Below are 23,184 nucleotides of genomic sequence, written 5' to 3'. Positions count from 1 at the left end.
AGAAAGGAAACCACTTCCAAATACTTGACTTCTGAGCTTGCTACGTCTGCTTTCACATCTGTCAAATGGGGATAATACTATTACTCTGAAGGTATTGTAAGACTTCAAAATACATGTAATTCTTTCTCTGGTTATCATACGGTAGGAGACATTTCAGAGCTGTTTGGAAACAGCACCTCCACCTTTCTTTAAGGTTAGGGTTGAGTACAGATAAGAAGTGCTCTTCAGTGTGATTTTGGAGCCTGGAGAGACGATTGGATTTTCTTTCTTTTTTCCTTAGCAAACAGCTCACATCCTGGTACAATTTCACCAGAATGTGTAATCTTTAATTCACAGGGAAGCTGGAATGCACCAGCGGTAGATGTCCACTGTCAGAATAAATCTGAGCACACGAAGAATTTCTCCCGTGGGTACCAGTGCAGCGATGGAGTGGCAAATCCCGACCCCGATTGGCTGGATCTGCTGCCCATCACGCTGCCAGGCAGAGTGCGGGTGCCCGGCTGCCCACTGGACCAGAGGAGCAGATGTGCTGGGTGTGGAGGGACTGGCTCTCTTCTCAATGGAAAGAAACGCTGCACTTAGGTTCCTGCTGCTTTTTTTGTATGTGGGATTCGCAGTGTCTGCGGAGCAAATGATTGCGACAGTGGATGGCAGGTCAGTAGCTGAGTGTGTATCCACAAACTGTTGGTGGAGTTCAGTGCGTGTTTTAAATGTTGTAGTTTGGTCATCTGTGCTGTGTGGAAGTGGGTTCGATTGCAGTTTAGAATGTCGGGACATGGTTTTAATTTTCTTTTCAGGTTTGAAAACAGCTGGGGCTAATACAGAAATGAATTATTTTGAAGCATACAGTGCATTAAAAATGTAACTTTAAAAGGATTTTATAAACAATTCTAGAAATGGGCATCTGTCTTACGTTTCATTACATTTTAATGACTCTCACACTGATTTTCCCTGGTCTGTGTAAAAACGGAGTTCTAAATAGAATAACAGCAAGGATGTGAAAACTACTCCAAGAAACATAGGTGCTAAAATATTCTACTTGTGTAGAATAAATAGTTGAAGCATGAATTCAATATTGCAAAGAAGTATTAAACTTATGAAATTACTGGAGATTTGGATTTATCATTGTTTATAGTGCCATTTCATTCTCTAATGAAATATAAATAGGAAGCCCAAATGATAGCAAGGGAAAGAGAGGACTTTCTAGAGCCAAGCATTACAAAAGTGTAAACAGCGTAAATTGTATTAGTTGAATCATGCCCCAAAGTCACTAAAAGCACACAGATCAAATATGCTGATGAAGGTTACAGCTGGCAGTAAAATCTGTGCATTTAAGGCAAGAAGGACATGTGGTGATTTGCTTAAGCTTGTATTAAGAGATCTGGTAGTCAGTTACCGATAAATACTACAATATGTTTTCATTTAAATAGCTTACTTGCTGTTCTCCTCTGCCAGTTTTCAGATTCGATGGTGGCTTTTTAGTAAAATTGCACTTTTTTGCAATCAGATCAAAATCTGAGAGAGAGCAGGCAGTGAAGCATTACATGAACTTTATTACAGTAAATACTTGAAGAAATGAAGTTGTGATCCTGATGCCAGTGAATTGAATGGGGATTTTGCCTTTGCATTCAGTGGAGGTGGGATCATGCCTGCACAGTGGTAATCTGCTGGAAGTTCTATGAGCTCAGTTTCTTTTTTAATATTAAAAATGAAAGCTTGAGTATCTTGCAGTTCTGATCCAGTTCTTATCAGACAACAGTTAAAGTGCAGATCAAACCCCAGTACTCAGTACACTGTAAAATAATTATGTAAATCTGTCTCCCTGTGTCACATAACACACGAAGCTACCAAAATATGACACAGAATACTTAAAATTTAAAAACTATAGGAGTCATGGGCTTTGTAGATATTTCTTAATGATAGAACTTAAATAGATACATTTCAAATTAATAACATTTTTTGTTAGGATGTTTTGTAGAAGGAACTGGCTTTTGCCCTGAATCTGGGCTCCCAGGCTTACACATTTATAGTTTTAATAACTTCATTGAAATTACTTATGAGCAATATCCCTAGGACTACAACCAGTTCATTGCTACTAAGCTCTCAACAAGCATTCATCACCTTTAATCATAACTTTGTTTTTAGTTCGTTTGAATGTTCACATGTTATTTTCCAATTAAATGCTTCACAAATTAGTTGAAACTAGTTCAGCAGCCAGGGGGAGGTAGTCTGCAGGCGGACAATATCAGTATTAGAGTGTGTGCTGGTTTTGGCTGGGATAGAGTTTATTTTCTTTATAGTAGCTAGTATGGGGCTACATTTTGGATTTGTGCTGAAAACAGTGTTGATAATTCAGGGATATTTTCATTATTGCTGATCATTGCTTGCACAGAGTCGAGGCCTTTTCTGCCTCTCACCCCACCAGCGAGTAGGCTAGGGGTGCACAAGAAATTGGGAAGGGACACAGACGGGACAGCTGACTCCAACTGACCAAAGGGATATTACAGACCATATGATGTCATGCTCAGCATATACAGCTGGGGGAGGAAGAAGGATGGGGGGGATGTTTGGAGTGACAGTGTTTGTCTTCCCAAGTAACCGTTAGGCGTGATGGATCCCTGCTTTCCTGGAGATGGCTGAATACCTGCCTGCCGATGGGAAGTGGTGAATGAACATCTTGTTTTGCTTTGCTTTTGCATGCGCGGCTTTTGCTTTACCTATTAAACTGTCTTTATCCCAGCCCATGAGTTTTCTCACTTTTACTCTTCTGATTCTCCCCCCCCCATCCCACCGGGGGGAGTGAGTGAGTGGCTGCGTGGTGCTTAGTTGCTGGCTGGGGTTAAACTACGACAGAGTGGTAATTCTGGAGTAATTGCAATACTGCAGCAGAGTATATTTTGCCATCTGATGCAGTTTGTCAGAGCAGCAGTATGAAGAGTAAAAGACAGTATGAATATGTCTTCCTTTAACCTGAAGGTATGGAAACTGTCTATGGCCTCTACGCTCATTCACTGTTGAGTGCCAGGCTTATTCACGTGGCTCGTTTGAGTGGACAAAAGACTGCTGACGTGAAAGTCTTCAAGGGCTGGAGTCTATATGAGCTTTTTCAGAAAAACAAGCCAGACTTGGTTATCTTATGTAGATGGATAATGTCATCTGATAAGAAGGAATTTACACTTCTTTATACTTATAATCTTATTTAATTGGGTTTTACATAGTGATTAGTCATCCCAGTGCTTTGTATTAGGGCTAATCCAATTTTGTGTGGATTCCTGACATACTTGGTATGGTAAATTCAACATACAACATACATGTCTGGGTGTATCTGGGCTAGTTGTTTACGAATTGGTAAGGAAAAATACTAGTCATCAAAACATATACCATGTGTGCAACTGAATTTGAAGTTTTAGGGTAGAGTGGCTTAAAAAAAAAAAGATATATTTAAAAGTCTAGTCTCTAATTCAGTTTGCTAGAAATTATTTGCTGTCACTGATTTGCAGGTCTAGCCACTGTTTGCTGATAGTTTTGCAGGCAGTGGAGAAGGCGGCTCTAGTGCTAGCTAGTTTCCTGTCTCTCTTACATGCAATGAACATTTTTATATACAGAAGGGAATACATATTTTTAATATGTTATTATTTTCCCAGTTTTTCTTTCCATGTTTTTGTTCTATGAAACATGCTCCAGCTGAGAGCCAAAGGGCCTCTCTGCCAGAGATCGCCTGTGAATTCTCCAGCTTGCCTTTGATTGGAAAGGCTGCTGATTTGACAGCAAGATGGCTATTGAAGGCCACCCGTTCCTGTCACAGTTCACACACTTCTGTGACACCTCAGGGTTATGAGTATCAAAGGCAGCTGACAAACCCGATAACATCAACATCAACTTGTTCTTGCTCAGAAACTGGCAGGCGATCCTTCCCTTATGCCACTGATTGACTGACTGTGCCATAGTGATCTGGCTTCAGTGAGAAAGAGCAAAGACTGCAAGCCTTGCCATGATTGATTTCCCTTGCCTTTCTCTCACAGGGCTGCATGCATGGTGCAGGAGGAAAGGAGGCAGCCGGCACTGCTAATAAACAGAGTAACCAACAGGAGTACCTAGGAGCAGTTACTTCACTTGCATGCCTCCGCCTGCCTTCCCGGTGTGCCTGCCATGTGGCTGATCATCAGTATTTGTCATACTGTGGTACTTAGCAGTGGTTCCCGGGACATTCTCTCCACTGCATTCCTCATCAAAGCATGAATATTTCATTAGCTGTGCACATTCATCTATATTTGAGTATCTTCATGCTGAAAAGAGAAACTTGACATCTCTTTTGGAGCAGCATGGCTGCGCATTGCTGTGCTTTTACATGTGATGTAGGGGGGTCAAACTGCATCGTCATGAGCTCCCAACGTGTGCCTGCGGGCTGTGTGCAGGCCAGTTATGACTGTTCTGGTCAGGATGTAGCCCCACAGGGGCATTCACAATGAGTTATGCCTCATATATTCATTGTATGCTCTCCTCAAGGCTTGATGTTACCTATCAATTAGCATTCCTCAAGGTGATTTAATTGGCATGACCATGGTATTAGCCTTATCCCAGATGGGAAGCTAAGTAATGATTATTTTTTTTTTAATTGACAATCATGAAGAAAAAATAACCCTTCGTCTTCCCAGAACAGCATAAAAACCTTTCAAATCCAGTGAGGGAATGAAATGAATTACACAATTTTACACTAGTCTCCTCTCATCCCAGTATTTTAGTCTGCACACTACAGCCTGGTGATTTCCAAACTGGAGTAGTGGGCTATGAGCTTTTGATTATGTATATAGGGAGGAACTAAAACTGGAACTAAACATAACTAAATATGTATAGGTACAACTAAATATAACTGAATTTAGTATAACTAAAAAAAATCACATTAATTTCCTTCTGGTGTGCCTCAATTTTGTAGCTATTATCATGAAAAAATGACCCCAAATTGCCTTTTCCAGCCTGAAGGCACAATCTGTTATGAAGGAAGACTAGAAGAGAAAAATAAGGCTGCATCAAATCACAAAAACCATGTCCTAATGGTTAAACAACCTAGGAGAGAGTTCTGCTTGGAAAACAAAACAAGGTTTAGTCCATTTTAGCTACGTCTTTTGCTACCTTTCTGTCAAAATGAGGATTATTTCCACCCATCTCTGAAGGCTGCTTGCTGTTGGCATGGGACCTTTGAGTGGCTTGAAGACCTCAGCCCAGCACTAACGCTGGCACCCAAAGGGCAGTGGGAGAAAGTGGGACCCACTTTAGAAGTGCACAGCCTCCTTGAAGTCTCTGGGATTTAACAGCTACAACTGAGGAGAGAGTTGGTCCCACTGTATGTGAATAAAGCTGCCAGACTGATTTTAAACGGTGGTACCTACATTGAACTTTTTTGAATGCAAGATCTTTTTAAGATTCTTTCAACTCAGATCACAGTCACTGCTGTGGTGCTGCAGAGCCTAGCTGTCTTTTTGTGCTGTGTTATGTTTTCTCTCGACTGTCTTCTGCTTTATTGCCCTGGTTGCTGAAGGGACTGAGCAGCCTGCCTGATGGTCTGGAGCAAACCTACTCATGAGACCTGGTGTTTGGCAGCAAAGTGACAAGCTGGAATACAGTCTCTCCTTCACTTTTGTCTGTTTTGCCTTCTGGGTTTGAGCAGTTTGCAAGGCTACACAAGAGATCTGTTTGTGGCAGCACAGAGTATGCCTGCGAAAGGACATTCTCGCTGGAGAGACACTGATCAGAAGAAAGACCCTGCTGCCCTCGTCAACCTCGAGTGTAAACAAGACGTTGTACGTGAAATCTGGGCTTTGCTGAAGCTGGTAACATTGCATGGGTTTCAGGCAAGCCAGGTTCAGTGTGATCAAACTCCCTGACTGCCAGAGCCGCAAGGGCATGGCAGCAAGCAGGGCAGGCTCTAAGCCATCCCACGTTTCTCCTTTGGTGGTGCTACATTGTTCGGACACACGTCTGCCATTAAGGATGCCATGATGGAAATTAGGTTGGGATCACTCCTGCAGTACATGCTAGTGGGTAACAAGATCCCCCTACCCAGGGAGTCCATCGGGGAGTGGGTTCACCCAGCTGTTCAAGGGCTCCGCAGTGAGGCCAGGGCTTGACTCTGCAGTTCAAATACTCTTTGTGTATATATTTTTAAGTATTTTGCTTCTGTGGTGGGTTGGAAAGGCGGCAAGAACAAGGCAAGAAAAGAAGTTGGAAGTGTATTTCCACGTGAAGTGGCTGTGGGGCAGGTCCGTCCCCACCTTCGCTTGTGGCCTGGAAGGCACTGTGTAGGCAGAAGTAGGGCAGGGTGTACAGAGTCTCCATGGGATGATACTCGGCTGTGAGTGCGGGAGTGCCCCTGTGTTCACCTGCTAGGGAACGCTGATGGCGGACTTGAGAAGTAGACACGTGTCATCAGATCAGTAGATCCATCCAGTGTAGGGGCTGCAGGTCTCAAGGAAGCTGCTGTGGTGTGGAGGGGGCAGGAAGGTCTTCCTGTGACTCAAGGAGTAGAGTCTGGTCTTAAGGGAGAGCCTGGTTTCTTGGACTTTGATCTTGTAGATCTTTTGGTGATGTATGTGAATCTACTGGGCTTGATTCTCTAGTTCAGGAAAGCAGATCATACTTACACCAGCTGAAGACTTATCTCTAAATTATACCAAAGAAGAAAATCAAAGGCTGAAAATTCCTTGAGCCTGGTAGTTGTCACTTGAAATGTGCTTCACTTGCACCCTACCTTGCAGCTGACTTCCATGGGATTTGGCATTGCTTGGAACAATTCAGGAGCTGTCTTTAGACGGCCGTAAATCTGGACTTAAGGCATACTAGCCCAGTGCATTTGCTGTATCCTGGAGGAATTCAATGTGTTGCTTCTGATCCTCACTGGGGACTGAGGACAGTGCAGCACTATCCTTGTGCTCCTCTGCTTGTAGGCTGGAACTGGTTCAGTCTGTAACCCAAAACTGATGTCCCATGGAAAGGGACAAGAGTGGTAATGAAGCTTTTAGTCAATAGGGTAAGGATATGGGAATGCCTGGTGGGGCTGAGCCACCTGAGGCATCTCTGAAAAGGCATATTTAATCTGGCTACACTGGCTTTGGGATTAATTTGCCCTGCTCCTGTGACATTAACCAGCCAAGGATCTGAGTTACATCTTGAATGTTTTATTGAACAAAGCAGGAACAGGAGTTCTCCCCAGTAAACTTGCTGCACACTTTAAATCCAGATGCTGTACAGTAAATATTTTCTCCTCTCTTCTAGTTCACCTGCGTTTTCAGATCAAGATTCTCTGCAAAAAAATGGTAAGGCTTTTTTTTTTTTTTTCTCAGTGGCCTGAATGCCTGGATACTGCCTCTGTTAGTGTGGCTGTAAAAGATCTTCATTCCCAGATGTTGCTTCTGTTGGCATTAGTCACTCTTCTGTCAAATGTTTTGTTAAAATATATCCCTCTTTAACAAATACCCTTTAAAGGATTTGCCTGGTTAATCATTTACTGACTGACTCTGGGATACAGTGAGAATGTGGAAGAAGGAAGTATTTGCCTTTTTTTTTTTTTTTTTTTAACCAAATGAAAACAGAGCTAAATGTTTGAAGGATGGAGCTGTGAGAGTGTCCATGAAATGATCTGTCACCTGTGAAACTTCACTCTCCCTATCAAGCAGTTGGGCCATCAGGTTATTTGTCACGGCTTCCCATCTCTGGGCAGTTCAGGAAAAGAAATTCCCACCCATAGTTAACATGCTTTTGCCATGCAATTCAACACACACCCTTTGACAACAGATTTTGCTGTATGAAGAAAGAAGAAGCTTTTGCTAAGTGTGTTTGGGATGATTAAATACATGTATAGGTGGAATGCGGTCATTTTGGGGCACTGGAGTTCTTCCCAGTAAGGGTGGCAAGGTGTTCAATGAAAAGAAGAGGAACCTTGTTGTATGAGTAAGGTAAAATAAACTAGAAAATGCATGTATTGAAGGCAATATTGCACCAAGCCAAATACTTTACAAAACAAAATCAGGTGTTCTGAAATACACATTTTGTGCAGGGATAATTATTGTTTGCATAAGAACATGCAAGATTATGCTTTTATAAATGATTGGATGTTTTCTTTATAGGCTAATAACACTTTCTTCTGCAGGTCGACGTTATGATGGTGGTGTGAAGCCAAAATTTAATGTAAGTCAAGTAGCAGTTACACAGGTGATGTTTGAAGGACTGGATCTGTAAAGTTTTTTCATAGCATATTTAGATCTCTTAATTTGCATTATTGAATTAAACAATACATTGTTTATAAGAAATAGCCAACAAAACTGTGTAAATCACTGTGATATGGTACTGACTCACTACCTGCTGTACAAGATAACTTCTGCTTTTCTGAGAAGTGAGGTGAGACTTCAGTTGCCATTGCTGGTGTTGACTCACAGTGGGTTTGGGCACAGGATCTAACTGAACGAATCAAATCCTATCATCCATATTCTGTACAATGCCATTTGACTGCTGCGGCCAGTATTTTGCTTATATCACTTGATACTAGCTGAAGCAAAACTGCTGATTGTTTAAATTTACTGGGAGTTTTTCCTGAGTCTAGCTCATAGGTCTTGTCAAAAACTGAGCATAAAAGACTTTCTTACCAAAAAACATGCAAGTGGTGTAATTTAATGTAACTAATCTGTTGATTAAATCTTTCTCGTCTGTACTTCCGAGAAGACAGCCTTATTATTTATACAAATGACAGTCATGGTCAATGTTTCTTGCTGGCTGTTGCATAATGTTTTCTGACCATGATCTTACCTTGCTTTTAGCTTGTTGCTGTGAGTACTTACTAATTTTAATCCTAAAGCAGTCTTGTGCCATATGTAAGGTCAAGTATCAAAAGGGGTCTTTCACAGTCTGAGCTGGGAGACGTGATTCACTAATCTGAACAGCAAAAAAATAATCTCTCTTTAAGCCAAGACAAAGCTTTGGGCTTAACCATGTCCCTTCTGGAGCCTGGTAAGATGCTGTTTGTCTCTAAGATTCAGAATACCTCTCTTGTTTGTACGTGTTTTGAACTTGCTTAATCATATCAGGTGCAAACAGCCATGCAGACATTGTATATGTTATCATATTCAGATAGGACATATGTGTAGATGGAAAAGAGCTGATGTCTGGTAATTTTTAGTCTGAAATATGGAAATTACAGTTAAATTTCGAAGTCCTGAGCCCTAAGTCACTGTCTCAAATTATATTGCCTGACAGCCAAATTGTCCTCCATTTGCTATGAAATTTGGCTTCGAAGGGATAGCGTTTTTCTAATGTCTGCAGATGGCATGGAAGCTACAGTCCCTGGGTTTTAATCTTGCCAGTGACTGATTTTGTAAAGGCAGGGATCCATACCTGAGCCATCATGTTCTGCAGCAGGCATTTTCCTGATTTTAAAGCCATCAGGAGCCAAACTGTCTGCAGGTAGATGTAGACTTGGACATTTCTTTCACCTGGACAGCTGCCTAGTGTGCTTTCAGCATGGTAGGCTGGGTCCCTGGCCCCAGCTGAGTCCTCTTTAGTGTGTTGAAGTAATTCTTACAGGTGTCCTAGAGACTATTCTGCTGGGGGGAGCACCTTGTGATTCTAGTGCTGCTTCAGCTTTCTATATTGGGCAGCTCCACAGTGTGCTGAGGTGAGATGGAAGCATGCTAAGAATGTGGTTTGCCCCAGTGATACTACCCTAGTAGAGTAAGTACAACTTATATTGGCTCTCTGGCCAGTTGTTCTGGAGCTACAGGTCTGTATGGTGCCATTCCCCTGGTGGGAAGGGTTAGCCAGAGATTTCTCTGCTTCCTCAGTTCAGTACTGCTGCAGCTGAGAACTGGCTTCACAGATGCCCTCCAAAGTGCTGGCCTCATTTATTCTGGTAGGATGGAGAGTAACTCCTGAAATACACATCTTCTGATACCAATCTTTTATGTGGTCAATCAGGTTGTCAGCTACAACTTCAGCAGGAAAGGACAGTGGGAAAGAGCATCCTGGAGGCCGTTCACCCACAGCCACTACAGCCCTCTCAATGTCACAGTTAATGGCATCCCCTGCATTCTCTTCTGGGCCAAGAGGATCATGATCAAGTTTGAAAACCACACGCAACTGGATTTGACGGAGAAGACATTTGGTGTCCATGCAACAGTGGATGTTGGAGATTCAAACTGCAGTGAAGACAATGCAATGTAAGGTGGCATTGTACTCTGCCAAGGGAACTAGTACCAGATAACAAGTCTAGTAAATACATAAACAGAACTTGTATTATGTGGTGTAAGTGCCCCAGTGGCAAGTTCCTTCCTATAATGTCCTGATATTGCAGGCAGCAGGGCAGCATGGATTATATACTTACAGACCAGTCTTTCATGGGGCACATAGATGTACATAGCTGTCTTTATCTCTTGCAGTAGTGTAGTCAATCCTTGTGGCCAGCCAGTTTTGCTCTTACTGCCTATGAGGCTGAAGCTGTTGATCTTTTTAGCCTCGAGCTGTTTTACATAGCCACTTGGGAGATTGAATAGTGGATCCTATGCTGAATATAGGGGCTTAGGAGCTACCTGTGCATCACTACTTATCCCTTCACAGGATGTGTGCCAGCAGTAATGTAAACAATTGGTACAAGAGGCAGATGTGTATTTAGAAACAGAGTTAGGTAGCCCCAAGTCCCAGGATATGATCTGTGAGTTAATGAAGCCAAAGAGCAAATTCACTACAGGTTTGCATGTGACCTGAAGAGTCTCCGAGAACCTAACTCTACATCCCAGTCTGTCATGAATTTCTTCAGCGTGAACAGGATTTAGCAGCTTTGCTCTTGCTGAACCTGAGTAAGAGCTATACATTAACCTAACTGGATCCAAAATCCTTCAATCCCATGGCTATACTAGAAAGGCATGTAGGTTTTTTTATTTCCTTTGTCATGTACCTGACCACTTCTCTCCCTCCATGCTGACTGGCTTCATGGCTAATACCAGGTCATTGATTTCCACTCTGGTAGTCAAGAGTCTAAAAATTAGGAGGTGGATACCTAACAGGGCATGTGCTGAACATGGCCACTGAGTCTACCCCATAAACTGTGTTTAAATCTGTAATAACACACAACAATAAAAATAACATGACCAAACCCAGCAGTTTCAGTTAGGTCCTATACAACATTTCACCTGTATATCTAAAGACATTTCCATGAAAAGTAGGTGTTAACTCTTTCTGATTATACATCTGTAAAAGATAATCCAAGGTGCACAGAAATTTCAGTGAGGTTACAATAAAACTGAAAGTATAATTGAAAAAGAAGCCCGGTTTTCTGCTTGTGGTATCATAGTATTCAGCAAGACAGTCTGAATTTTACAACATCAGCGTGTGAGGTAATCCAGCACTATGATTTGACAGGCAGAGGAAGAGAATGGAATAATATTATTTTAAAAATAAAAAGTAATAACATTCAACATTAACAAACATTCCTTCTTCTCTTCTGGTCTGCAATTCAGGAATAATCTTAGTCTTATTAGCAATGATTGTAACCTTTTAGAAAATGTACTCATGCAAAAGTAACGATTTCAAAATACAAAGTGTAGTTTTACAGTTTTTCATAAGGCTTGAAAAATCAGAAAGATAGTGCAGTGGTGGACTGCAAACTCCTACTGGAGCTGCTGTTTGGAGACTGTTAGGTTTGAGCAGGCTACTCTGCCTACCTATCTGTCACAGGTACCTCTACAGTCTGGTTACAGTAGTGGATCCTTCATTCTGTAAATTGAGAGTTCTAAGAAATTAGTTGTCCTGGCTCTGGCTGGGGGAGATAATTCTCTTGTGTTTTGGGTCTGTGGTGAAAAGAGTGTTGATAACACACCAATGTTTTGGCTCTTGGTGAGCAATGCTTGCACAGTGTCCAGATTTTATCTGTTTGTCACTCTGCCCCTGCAGTGAGTAGGTTGAGGTTGGCAAGAAGCTGGAAGGGGACAGTGCCTGGACAGCTGACTTGAGTTGGCCAAAGTTATATTCCCTGCCATATAATGTCATGCTCAGCAATAAAAACTAGGGTAGAGGAAGAAGTGGGTAGGGGTTGTGTCTTCCAGGGTGGCTGTTGCTCAGAGATTCACTGGGCATCGGTCTTCTCGTGGGAGATGGTCAGTGATTGCCCTTGCAAAACTTTGGTCTTTTTTTCCCCCTCTTCACTTATTAAACATTATCTTGACCCATGAGTTCCCTCTCTTTTGCTCTTCCTATTCTCTCCCCTGTCCTGCTGTGGGGTGGGGGGGGACAGAGTGAGTGAGTGGCTGCATGGGTCTTAGTGGCTGGCTGGGGTCAACATACCACAGGGCTATATATTCTGCTTGATGCACTCTGTTGGAAGGTATCTGGGAATTTATAGAACACATTATTCATTTAAAAAGCTGCAGGAAGAGTCAGGAAGCAGAACTACCCTACAGCATACCCTTGACATACCTTTTTATCAGTGTTTCACCATATCTGAGGTTTGATCTCAAAATCTGTGGGTCCAGTGCCATCTTATCTGCCATGTCTTCTGACCTTTCCCTTTGTTTCTCCCACGGTTTTCTGAGTAGCCTTGAACTATGGACACAGGTAAAGGCAGGCAGGACCTTCATGCTTAGTTTGAAGTGGAGGCTGGCTTTATTTGCTGGGATCAAGAGATATATTGTGGCTACTGAGCCTTTTCTCCTCTGTTCTGTGGAGAGAGAGGAGAAAATGCTACCCCTCCCCCATGGTTATGCTTTCTTGCATGTTCTATACTTTGCTTATTTGGGATACACTGAGAAATACTAGTCCCACTGACTCCTGCCCTTTGAATGTGCTCCAGAATCCTAACCAAGAAAGGCCTGGTTTATTCTGAGCTCTTGCTAGGAGGGATTTGTCAGACTGCATGAGCAGATCTGTGGCATCTCTGCTAGACTGCAAGTATCAAGTCAGTAGAAACTGTATGTTTCAAGTATCCATTAATTGCCACCAACAGCATCTAACTACTGATCGAAGTCCCTATATGTAGAAATCATGCTCTGTGGATAGGAAAATGGATAATCTGGGCTCATGAGTCAGGATTAGACTCAGTGTAGTTGCCAAATGCAAGTCTTGGGTTAGATTTTCAGTCAATCTGCATTTGACTGTAGCAGAGAAGAAAGGGAAAATCTGGCTTGAATGTTGTTGTGTAATCTCAGGTTTAAGGACTGACCTAGATTATGCCAGTTGATGGCTGAGTGCTCACATGATGCATTGCCCAGTTTTTCTCACCCCAGAAGAGTCCCTTAAACTTCTGCCTCCTCCAGCCTTCTTTATTAAGACAATACTCTGTTGTGGCTTAGGCCAACACAAAGTAGTGGGAGCCAGGAAAAAATATTTGACACCGAACACATGTGCATTTGCTAGACAAATATAATAATCCAGCCTGCAGGGTTTTTTATGCACCAACTTCTGGATCAGGCCACTGAACTGAATGGCATATTTGCCTGTGTCTAAACCTCAACTATCTATCATTTCCCTTTGTAATAAAGCAAGGGATAGGCTAGATTCAGTGTCCTCACTTATGGGACCAGTGTTAGTCAAGGTACAAGAAGAAGTCTAGACCTCCTATGAAATCATAAGGCTAGCTGCTTTTTCTTCAGCTTTAGGTTCGGAAATCTTTCAGGTGCTGCATGGTTTAACCATATTTTGTCTCTAACTTAGTCTGAAAATGTTATGTCAACACTGAGAATCTATTATGAAGGTTTTAAGAGGCAGAATGTTATTGTTAAGCCAAAAAAATGTATGCCACTCAATCATGCAATGCTACAATGCATTAATTCCAGAGGTGGTAGAAGGATGGTAGAGTATGCATTAGTTTACAATTAACCTGCTGCCTTACACTTTAGTAAACTCCAGGTGTCCATGCTCGCCGCAGATAAGCTTTGTAGAGCTACCTCACAATCAGTGCATTTATATTGCTCTGACAATGCGGATGTGTGGAGTTTGAACTCAAATGTCATCTGCATTTGTTATGCTCTAGTATCTAAATAGATGAGAATAATGTGGCTGTCGACAATTTCTAATGACATACAGAAGTGATTCCTGACTAAGATATCATGGCTTGAGGAGAACACAGATCGAATTAACCTAATTGTCAACTGATGTTGGAAGCAGTGGGATTGAAGTGTGTTGAAAGTTGAGCATGCAGTTCTGTTCTTTCTGGATAGTCTAGGCCTTGATCACATTAACAGCTGAACTACTGGATTGCACTGGAGGAAGATTTAATCCTTTCAGTTTTTTTTTTTCTACTGACTTCAAAGGTATACTGAGAAAAAGGCTTCATGTATAACTGTGCTTAATCTTTTGTGCTGCTTTTTTCTCTTAAGATTTCTGAAGTTTTTATCTAGCTTGATGTTACTTCCTTTTTGACCTAGGCTTTCTCTGAAGTTTGGTGACATTGGCAATCTAAAGGGACTTGTTATTAGGTAAGTTAATGTGATAAAAGAAAATACTAGATGTTTAAAGAAAAGATAAAGATGATAAAATATTACATGTTAATATCCATTGTTATGCAGTTGGTTGTGCAATTTGTTTTGGGAGAATATATGTAAGGAAAAATAATGTGGTAGAACTGTCGGTTGTATAAGCAAGACACCTGCATTTAATAGGTCTGTCATTTTACAAACAACATCTGCCTTGCTTTATTAAGGCATTTCTTCTTCTATGTTGACTTTTCTGTTAACAAGAAAAGTTTGTGTCATCTCTTTTGAATAGAATCTTCCCATGTCTGAGATTTTTGCTAAACCTTGCTAATTAGCTACACTTTTGTCTGGGAATTTTGCCACAAGAACTGATAGTGAGGGCTCTTGAGGTATCAGACTGTGACCTACTTTATGTTTGCTTCTTGCAGTCAAAGAAAACAACATTTCTTGATAAATAGTTTTCCATATCTTGGATGGATGTACAATACCAATGTTGCACTTAGATTTTTCTCATTCATTTAGGAAAAATCCCTCACATTTCCTCTCACTGTGTGGGAGAGCAGCAAACTCCTTCAGCTGCAACAATGAAGAAACTCAAATCACTTTCCAGACTCAATAGAAGGAGCTAGAGCTCACACTGATATAAATGGGTGAAACTTTGGTAATACCAGTGTGTCTTCTAAGATGTTCAACATGTGAGTTTAATAGTTACAACTCTTAGTTAGACTTGTTTTCTTACTCATCTTTCTTCCCGTACAATATTTTCAGATTCCTATTAACAACCAGCTATTACCAGCTGTCTGTTCAGAACTGGTTCAGTTTACACAGGCTGCAACTTCTTTACAACCACTCCATACAAGCGACGTTTAATGCAACCAGAATATATGCACCGGCAAGTTACTCCTACCACTGTGAACATGTGAGCAGCTTGCAGAGATATGATGCGCTCCTCATACCCAGCTCTGCAAATGATCTTTCAAAGCTTTGGGAAGTTACTTTTATTGATTTCCAGGTAATGTCATGGAATTAAGCCAAATGGATCCCAGAGGTAGACTGATTGGAAATTTTGCATTTCACTGCCAAGAAAGTATAATGACCTTCCATGTGCAGTTTACAGGATCTCCATGGAACTTGAAATAGAAATTGAATAGAAATGAAGACTTCAATTATTATACTTATCTTCCTTTCAAAGCAAATGAAGGGCTGTATAGATTTTCTGTAGTGTCTTGCCTGTCTTTCCCTTTAGAGTTGTGACTGAATTTAACTTACAGTGTTATATCTCTCTGAGCTGGGGTCTCAAACCCAGCATCAATAACAGCATCAGTCACCAAGTATGGGAGTCATCTCCCTTAACTTTTGATGTCTAGTAATTTTAACCTTGTGCCCTAATTATAGTCACCCCAGTCTGCCTCTAAAGCCAGTGGATAATTCCTCTGACTCATCTTAAGTCCTTATTTTAGGATGAGATTAATCATCTTCTGAAAGTGCCTATTTTTCTGCATTTGACAATAAAGAAGCCTAAGATGACCGGACTAGGATGTCTTGTTTTAAGATACCTAGGTCATAGGGATGAATAGCTGAAAAAGGGGATTGAGGCAAAAGTTAGTCCCCCTTTTCTCACCATCTGATAAATGCTCATGGAGCGATCTAGTGAAGCAGACAGTCAATTCCCTGAATGCCAGTGTGGTAAACTCCATGTCAGAACTGAAGCCACAGATAAAACTTATGGGTATTGGCCATAGCGGAATGCAACTTCATGTAGTTTAGCTGATTTGCTGCCATATACTGCACACTTGGATCTGGTGAGAAAAATCTAGTATTAGGATAGGCAATTGAGAATATTTCCTTGTTTGTTGTGTTGAAGTTTATGCAGTTTGAACCAGAGACTCTGGAGATTCTCAACAAATGATACTGGAAATGCACTGTTAATTTGAAAGGTACCACACTTACAATTAAATATGACTGGGTTATCAAGAGTGATCATAGAAGATTTTCTTTAAAACACAACTTCAAATCCTTTGGGCAGCAGAGTGCAGGGGATTAGAATAACTGGCGGTTTCTAGAAGACTGACCTGGATAAACTCGGAGTGTTAACTCCAGCTAGCACTGATAGTTACAATTTTGCAGTAAGCAGATATTAAATTAAAAAATTCTTACTGTCATCAGGAGCAAATTCATGAAGTTGTTTATAACCAAGACAGCAAATACTTTATTTAATATGAGCTCTTTTATTCTCTTTGTAGATTCAAGGTTTTAACATTCAAGAAGGACATTTTGCCTATGCAAAAGACTGTGCATCCTTTTTCTCTCCAGCAATACTTATGGGATTGGTTATGTCTCTGATTCTGCTGCTGGTTCTTGCCTATGCTCTTCATATGTTGATCCACCTGAAATCTCTTGACAGGCACTATGAATGCAAAGCTTCTCCTGCCTATTTTGCACAGATGAAAGACAATGATGTGGGGGAGGAGAAAGAGCCACTGAGAAGCAGTGCAAATGAGTCCTATGAACTCAGAAACCAAGAGTTCTGCAAAATCTATATTTAGCAGTATGCATCTGTCTCAGTGAAACAAGTGGTATTTTCTTCTGCTGGCACTCCCGTATGTAGTTTGTGCAGATTTTTCACCAACTGACGAAAAGAAAAGTAGGTAACAGACTGTTTAGCCAGTTACTGTCTGTTATTTATTGATAACCATCTCAAAGATGCCTTGGGAAACAAGATGAGAGAAAAAAAATTCCCTCGTGAGTAAGAGATTCCATATGATGGGAGTTTATTCCTGTAGTACAAAACCAAAATGCATATCTTCTCAGCCAGCTTACCAAGTCCTGAAGAGAGAGATAATCAGTAATGGAGCTTTTGAAATTAAATGAAGATACAAAAAATAGCAAAACAAACAAAAAAATCTTTGCTTATTCTTTCAGTAGGCAAGATCCTTCCTGGTTTTGTATTTGCTTCAGCCGCCTTGCTTTGTGTCCTGACAAAACAGCATCCATTCCTTTCTCAGTATATGTTTTCCTTTTATTTTCCAAATTACATCCTCTCCTCTTTGTCCTCATAAACTCCTTTTCTTCCTTTGGAGTCTTCAGAGACGTATAAGCTGTGTATTATGCACTACACTGATGAAATAGTGATGGCTTTGGTACAGCAGCATCTTGATACTTTTCTATGTCTAAGCTGGAGGCTTACTGTAAGGATCTAGTGGGAGAACAGTAGACATCTGGTCAAAGGCTTACCCTTAACTTCCCGGCTCAGCTCCACGCCAAAAGACGGATTATGAGCATTATACCCTGTAATTCTAGGTTAATTTCTTTTCTATCAAATCCCATCAGTCCTTCTTGGGAATTTTACCTGAATGGAGATAGCCAGTGCTATAATTGAAAATATATATAAACAAAGTGGTGGAAGAAGCTGCCCAGCAGTGAAAAGGATACTGTGATATAATTTTCACTCCTCCTTCTGAGCGTTTAAGGTACTGTCTTCCCACTCATCCTTTCTTCTGTTAGAGTCAAAGTTTGGGAACTCCAAATTAGCCTGTAATTTGGCCCTGACTTCTAGCAAGGAAGAACATGGTAATGTACTAACTGTAGCGCTTTTAGGTCACAAGTAATACAAAACCCAGCACGTTAGAAAATCTTCTGCAAAACCAGATTTAATAAACAAATGCCTTTTTTATTTTAGGTAATAGATCAAATTAGTTTGTGGTCTTTGTAAAATATACTGCAGTACTCTTTAAACACCTTGAGAAATGTTCAAAGATCTCCTGTTTATTAGCACTGATGACACACAGACTAGGTGTGGAGTCCAAAGCAGTTAGTTAATTTAGGAAGGCACTTCAGAGGAAAAAGAAAAAAAAAAACATCTTTGAGCTGTAACCAGACATAAGACACAAGCTTCTGGGGACTTGGCAAGGCTGCCTGTGGCCAGTTATTGCCAATCTTTGCCTGTTTTATAAAGGAAGCAAGCAAAAACATGAATGTCTGGGAACCTGAATAAGGTTAAAATGAGAAAGTGCAAATAAACCCCACAGTATTCTACATGGAGTGGCAAAACACTTGCCGACTTGGTCCCCTCTGCTTACACAGAGTGATGACAGATATTAGAATGAGTTCAGGGTGCCAGTGTTAAATAGGTGATGTCCCTCAGAGTCTGGGGAGCGGTGTTGTTGTGCCTGGGGTTTGCTTATCTGTCAGGCAATAAAATCTGACGCTAATCAGTGATACCCTGACTGTCAAAATTACTGTCACTCACTGGTCTAAAATACCCACTCTGCAGAGCTGTGCATGGTGGCTTTGGGCACGGCAGTGCTCTCTAAACCTCACGTTCTCTGAGGCACAAGTGTGCTAGTTCCTCCTGCACAGTTCATTTAACCTTCTGGTTAGCATCCGGTGATGCTGTCAGTATAATTCTTACCTATAATTTCCTTGCATGTTTTATGTAGGCAATATTAGCACCGTTGCTGTAAGACGTTCTTATGAGACTGATAAATCAGGAATAAGGGACCTTCCCTCTAATCATGTCCCTCACTCCTCATGTCCTTCTAAACCTCCTTCGCTAGCCATTTTCCAACCCACATATGTTCCAGTTTTGAGGGTAAGATGATACCTGCTGGCTTGATGCTCGAGAGACTCAGCACTGCAGATCTCCAGCACATGTCAGCGCAGAATTTTTAGTGTGGAATTAAAAGATGGGTGGGGCCCTTTCAGCAGGAATGAGCTTGAGAGGTGAATTTACACCCACTATTTACAAAGCAAACTTCACAAGAAAAAGAGAATACAGATTAAAAAAAATAGTCAAGAAAAAGAAAATTCCTCTACTTCTCTCAGCTTTTTGTAAACCAGGACACAACTGGTATTACACTCAGGATCTCTTGAGTGGAGGAGTACAGTTAGGAGTTATCTTTTCTCTGCTGGGACTTTTCATGTCATGCTTTCTACTCTGCCAGGTATGCTCAGTATCATCACATTTCTACTCAGGTGCCAGCAAGATTTAGAAAGGATAAATACACTAATTGAGTTAGACAGGAAATACAGTGTTCAGTCATAGGACTGGAATTATGAGCCATGTATTTGTAAAGAGTTAATGATGCTTTAATGGAAAAGCAGCACCAGAAGAAAAAAATCGTCATTATTGCAGTTTCTGTCTCCTGGTGCCACATATAAAAGCAAGCATCCATGGTTGAAAAAGGCAAAATGTGGGGTTTTGCATTCCCAGTAGGCTGTATTTTCTGTGAGCCAAACAATCCTTATCAAATTAACATTTTGGAACAACAGGGACATTCCATTAGTCTGGTCCTGAAACAAGAAAATTCAAGTTAAATTAATTGCTTGCTAGAAAAATAAGCTACATTGGCACCAACAGACTAATTAATAAAAGATAAGCTTTTTTACATGGTCCACATTCTACATAATTTTGTTGCTGCATGAGAAAACAGCAGACTTTTCAACAATCTATACGTTCATTCAAACAAAAACCTTATAGCATCTTTTCAAAACTGATTTGCTCTTTCTAATTAAGGGCCCTATCCACTCTCATTCAAAGTCAAAGGGAAGAGTCTCATTTCCTTTAAGTGAAACAGGGTTAATTTCACAGGCTATGCAGGTCTCAGTGTGCAATGGTAACACTGAATTGAACAAATAAAAACATTTGTTTCTTATACATTTCAGCTGCTGCAGTTAAAATTTTATGTAATTTCCCCTTACCCCAGTAGTAGGCAACTTCATACCTGCAGAAAGCGAGGATTTCAGGCAGTACATCAGGTATCATTGTTTGAACTGAAGTAGTGGGCTATTGGCATAGTATTAGTTACAAATGCATAAGGAATAACCAAAACCAAGTTCACTGTGAAGACAGAGAGAAGAACCATGAGTCCACTAGCTGGTAAGTAATACCGAATTCCAGCAAGCCAGAAGAAACAGATTTCTTTCTTTCCTTGAGGTTTTTAAAATGGTGGCATTTCCCTCCCCTCCTTTGAACTCTGATTCTTGCTATAACAACACTGGTATTTCTAGCAGAGTTTTTGGTTTTTTTCTTTTCCAATTGGGGACTTTAAAAAAGCTGGATGCAACCGTCAGTTTCAGAAACTGTCCCCAGGAGCACAGAAAGAAGTCCTGTTAGGGAAAATGGTAGCCTAGTACAAAGGGAAAAATTGCCACTTCAATACTAAAAAGCTATATTCAGACATGAGTAACAAAGAACCATATCCTTTGCTGCCATTGCTTCTTATTGATATGAACCCAAGCTAGAGTCAGTGAAAGAACAATTCCCAAGCTGGAGCTGCTACATCTGACACGCTGGCAAAAATACCAAGATCTCCTCTATGGGAATTTTATCATATGGGAGAATCTTTACTCAGAATAATCCCAAGAAGATCTTCCAATACCTAACACCAGGGCTTTGGGCTAGCATTCAGGTTACCGTTACTGGTTGTCTGCATTATATCTTCTTTAGTAACTCAGGTAGTAGCAAATCAGTCTTCAGTTCTCCATGACTTCCATAGTCCAGCTAACCCTCTGATGTTTGCATTTGTCAGGTAGGGTCTGTTCTTCACCATTACTTTAATACCTCTGAAGGCTTTCTCTGTTTCCAGTAAACCGTGTAACATGGCATTTAACTGATGTCTGATAGATCTTAAATCTGATTCAGTAGTTCCTAACTCACACCTTAATTTGTTTGCTCTAACATTACAAGCCATATTTGATATTACAGAACAAAGATCCAAAACTACCTTCAGACCTGCACAAACTCTATTAACAGCCAGTCATTTAATATGAATCATATTCATTACAAGAAACTTTTCATTAAAATTCAAAATTTGCCCAGCTGAAGGAGCAAATCAAGAGCCGTGACTTGCATGTAGCCACACTGGTTGGGATGCCATGCTGTGTGGTCTTCTAAGCTTGGTTTGCTTCCCATAATAGAGTCAAGAGAAGTGAAAACACACTGAACAGCCAATTTGGGATTCATCATCAAGTCAGCAGGCGCACCATCCAAGAGGACTCTGTTCCTGCCTGGGCCAGTGCTGCTCTCTGTCCATCTGCCTGCACCACATTGTGGAGTAGTTCTAAAATTAAGACAAAATGTTTTATTAAGGAAGAGTTTGCATCACCTGAAGTGAACAAAATAACCTGCCTAAGGGATCTTGAACTTTACAGTAACAGTATATATTGCAAATAATTCCAATAAATGTGATTTTCTGTGAGTGTAGCATTTCCACAGGTAATATTGATGTATTTGCAGCTGCTTCTGAATGGGAAAGCAGCAGTAGAAAGATAGGAGAACAGCTATGCCACTAACCAGCTTTTCTGGAAAGACAGCTGTCAACACAGGTTCAAGCTCTGCTGAAAACTTTGTTTTTCATGACAACTTGTTCTTGGCCTCGACGGGAACCTAGAACAAAAGCTAAGAAATAATGTTCCTGTGGTAGACTTTTAGATATGGGCTTAACCGCCAAGGAACACTCTGTTAATATCAAGCCATTAGTGAGATAAGAAACCAGAAGAAAGTGTTAAACCTTGTATATACATTTTTGCACTTCTATTCCTTCAAGCTGATAGCTTATCATTTATCAGAAAATGTAATTTGTTTCTTCCAAGTCAGTGGTGTAAATTTGCTAGTGTCTTATATTATTTTTGAAGCTTAACAAAGGGATTCAATTCCTGCAAATTTTGGAACAACCCTCCTGAACATTTTGCATCTTCCTAATTCTGAATGCTTTTTCTGGATAAGCTTTATAGTTTCAGTACATCAGCATGCCCTATGCTAGCTACCTAAAGATTTGAATTGGTTATTGCAAATACTTTCTTAGCCTGTTTGTAGGTAAGTACTGCTGCTTGGGAACATGAAGGAATATTGATTTAGGATGGAAACTCACACTGATTTCTACATACAGCTCTTTTCTCTACTCACTTACCTGATCTATAAACCTCTCCACTTACATATGACAGAGCTTTCATCGTCTTAATACCATGATTGGATGATCCATTTTCTGAACTAATTTATCAGTGTTCAAAGTGCATTATTCCATTTATTTCATTAAATCCTGCTGTATGAAGCAGAGACAGGTTTGTTGGTTTGGGTTTTTTTCGCTGCTTGCGCTCAGAGCACCCTTGGAGCTATGCGGCCCGTCATTCCTCAGGGCTGGGAGAAGGAGAGACAAACCCGCTGCGAGCAAGCACCATCCACCCGCCCGAGGTATCCCCAGTAAGGCATGGCTCTGGGGGTCCGCTGCCTCCGGCTCCAGGCTCCGTCTCTGATGAGTGAGCTGATGGGCGATGAAACCACCTCTAGTGACTCCTCTGAGGCAAACTCCTGCACCTCCAGCACTTAGATGGTCCTTTGTAAAAGTAAGTTTTCCAAGGAAAGGACTTTTTTTCAATGCATCACAGTGAACTTCTGCAACTTTTTGTACAGAGCATATTAACACCAGCTACTTGATCATTGCAGCCTTTTACTTTCCTCTCTCCAGGAAAGGCAGTCTCCTGCCTTTAGCTTGGAGGTTAAGTGGATTGATCAGGGCCTCAGAAAGAGCAGCAACACAGTTTGTTTGGCCATGTGCTGCCTCTTAGGCTATTGATTTGCCTCTCAGATGTGCAGGAGCCAAGCTAGCTGCCCAGAGAGACCGCAGGTTTAGCTGCAGGTCTACAGAGGCATCTGAAGAGCCCATCGGTGTCAGAAGGATGCTTTCCTCTCTTCCACATCCCTGCTAGTACCATCACATGACCAAGCGTCCTCTTGAGA

General features: G+C 41.1%; 1 protein-coding gene across 2 annotated transcripts; it reads left to right on the top strand.

The window, feature by feature from the left end:
• Nucleotides 1–483: 483 nt before the first annotated feature.
• On the top strand, nt 484–17,408 carry LOC126036514 (V-type proton ATPase subunit S1-like protein). 2 transcript variants are annotated; one of them, XM_049796419.1, is made up of 7 exons: nt 484–654; nt 7,270–7,310; nt 8,144–8,181; nt 9,961–10,202; nt 14,400–14,450; nt 15,216–15,459; nt 16,691–17,403. In XM_049796419.1, exons 1-7 carry the CDS (start codon nt 560–562, stop codon nt 16,991–16,993), a joined length of 1,014 nt encoding a protein of 337 aa, XP_049652376.1. In that variant the 5' UTR covers nt 484–559; the 3' UTR covers nt 16,994–17,403. The 2 variants fall into 2 exon arrangements, with proteins under 2 accessions (XP_049652376.1, XP_049652375.1); XM_049796418.1 differs by lacking the exon at nt 7,270–7,310 and having other exon boundaries at nt 518–654; nt 16,691–17,408.
• Nucleotides 17,409–23,184: the final 5,776 nt, after the last annotated feature.

This window comes from Accipiter gentilis, chromosome Z, assembly GCF_929443795.1.
Source record: "Accipiter gentilis chromosome Z, bAccGen1.1, whole genome shotgun sequence".
Taxonomy (NCBI): domain Eukaryota; kingdom Metazoa; phylum Chordata; class Aves; order Accipitriformes; family Accipitridae; genus Astur; species Astur gentilis.
Note: the sequence above shows the minus strand (reverse complement) of the source record. Positions and strands in the feature narration are given on the sequence as shown.

Bases quoted from the DNA above. Each gene is read 5' to 3' on its own strand.
- LOC126036514 (XM_049796419.1), top strand. From the start codon at position 560: ATGGAAAGAAACGCTGCACTTAGGTTCCTGCTGCTTTTTTTGTATGTG. The intron at 655-7,269 runs GTCAGTAGCTGA...CCTCTCTTCTAG, and splicing joins ATTGCGACAGTGGATGGCAG to TTCACCTGCGTTTTCAGATC. The intron at 15,460-16,690 runs GTAATGTCATGG...TTCTCTTTGTAG, and splicing joins TTACTTTTATTGATTTCCAG to ATTCAAGGTTTTAACATTCA.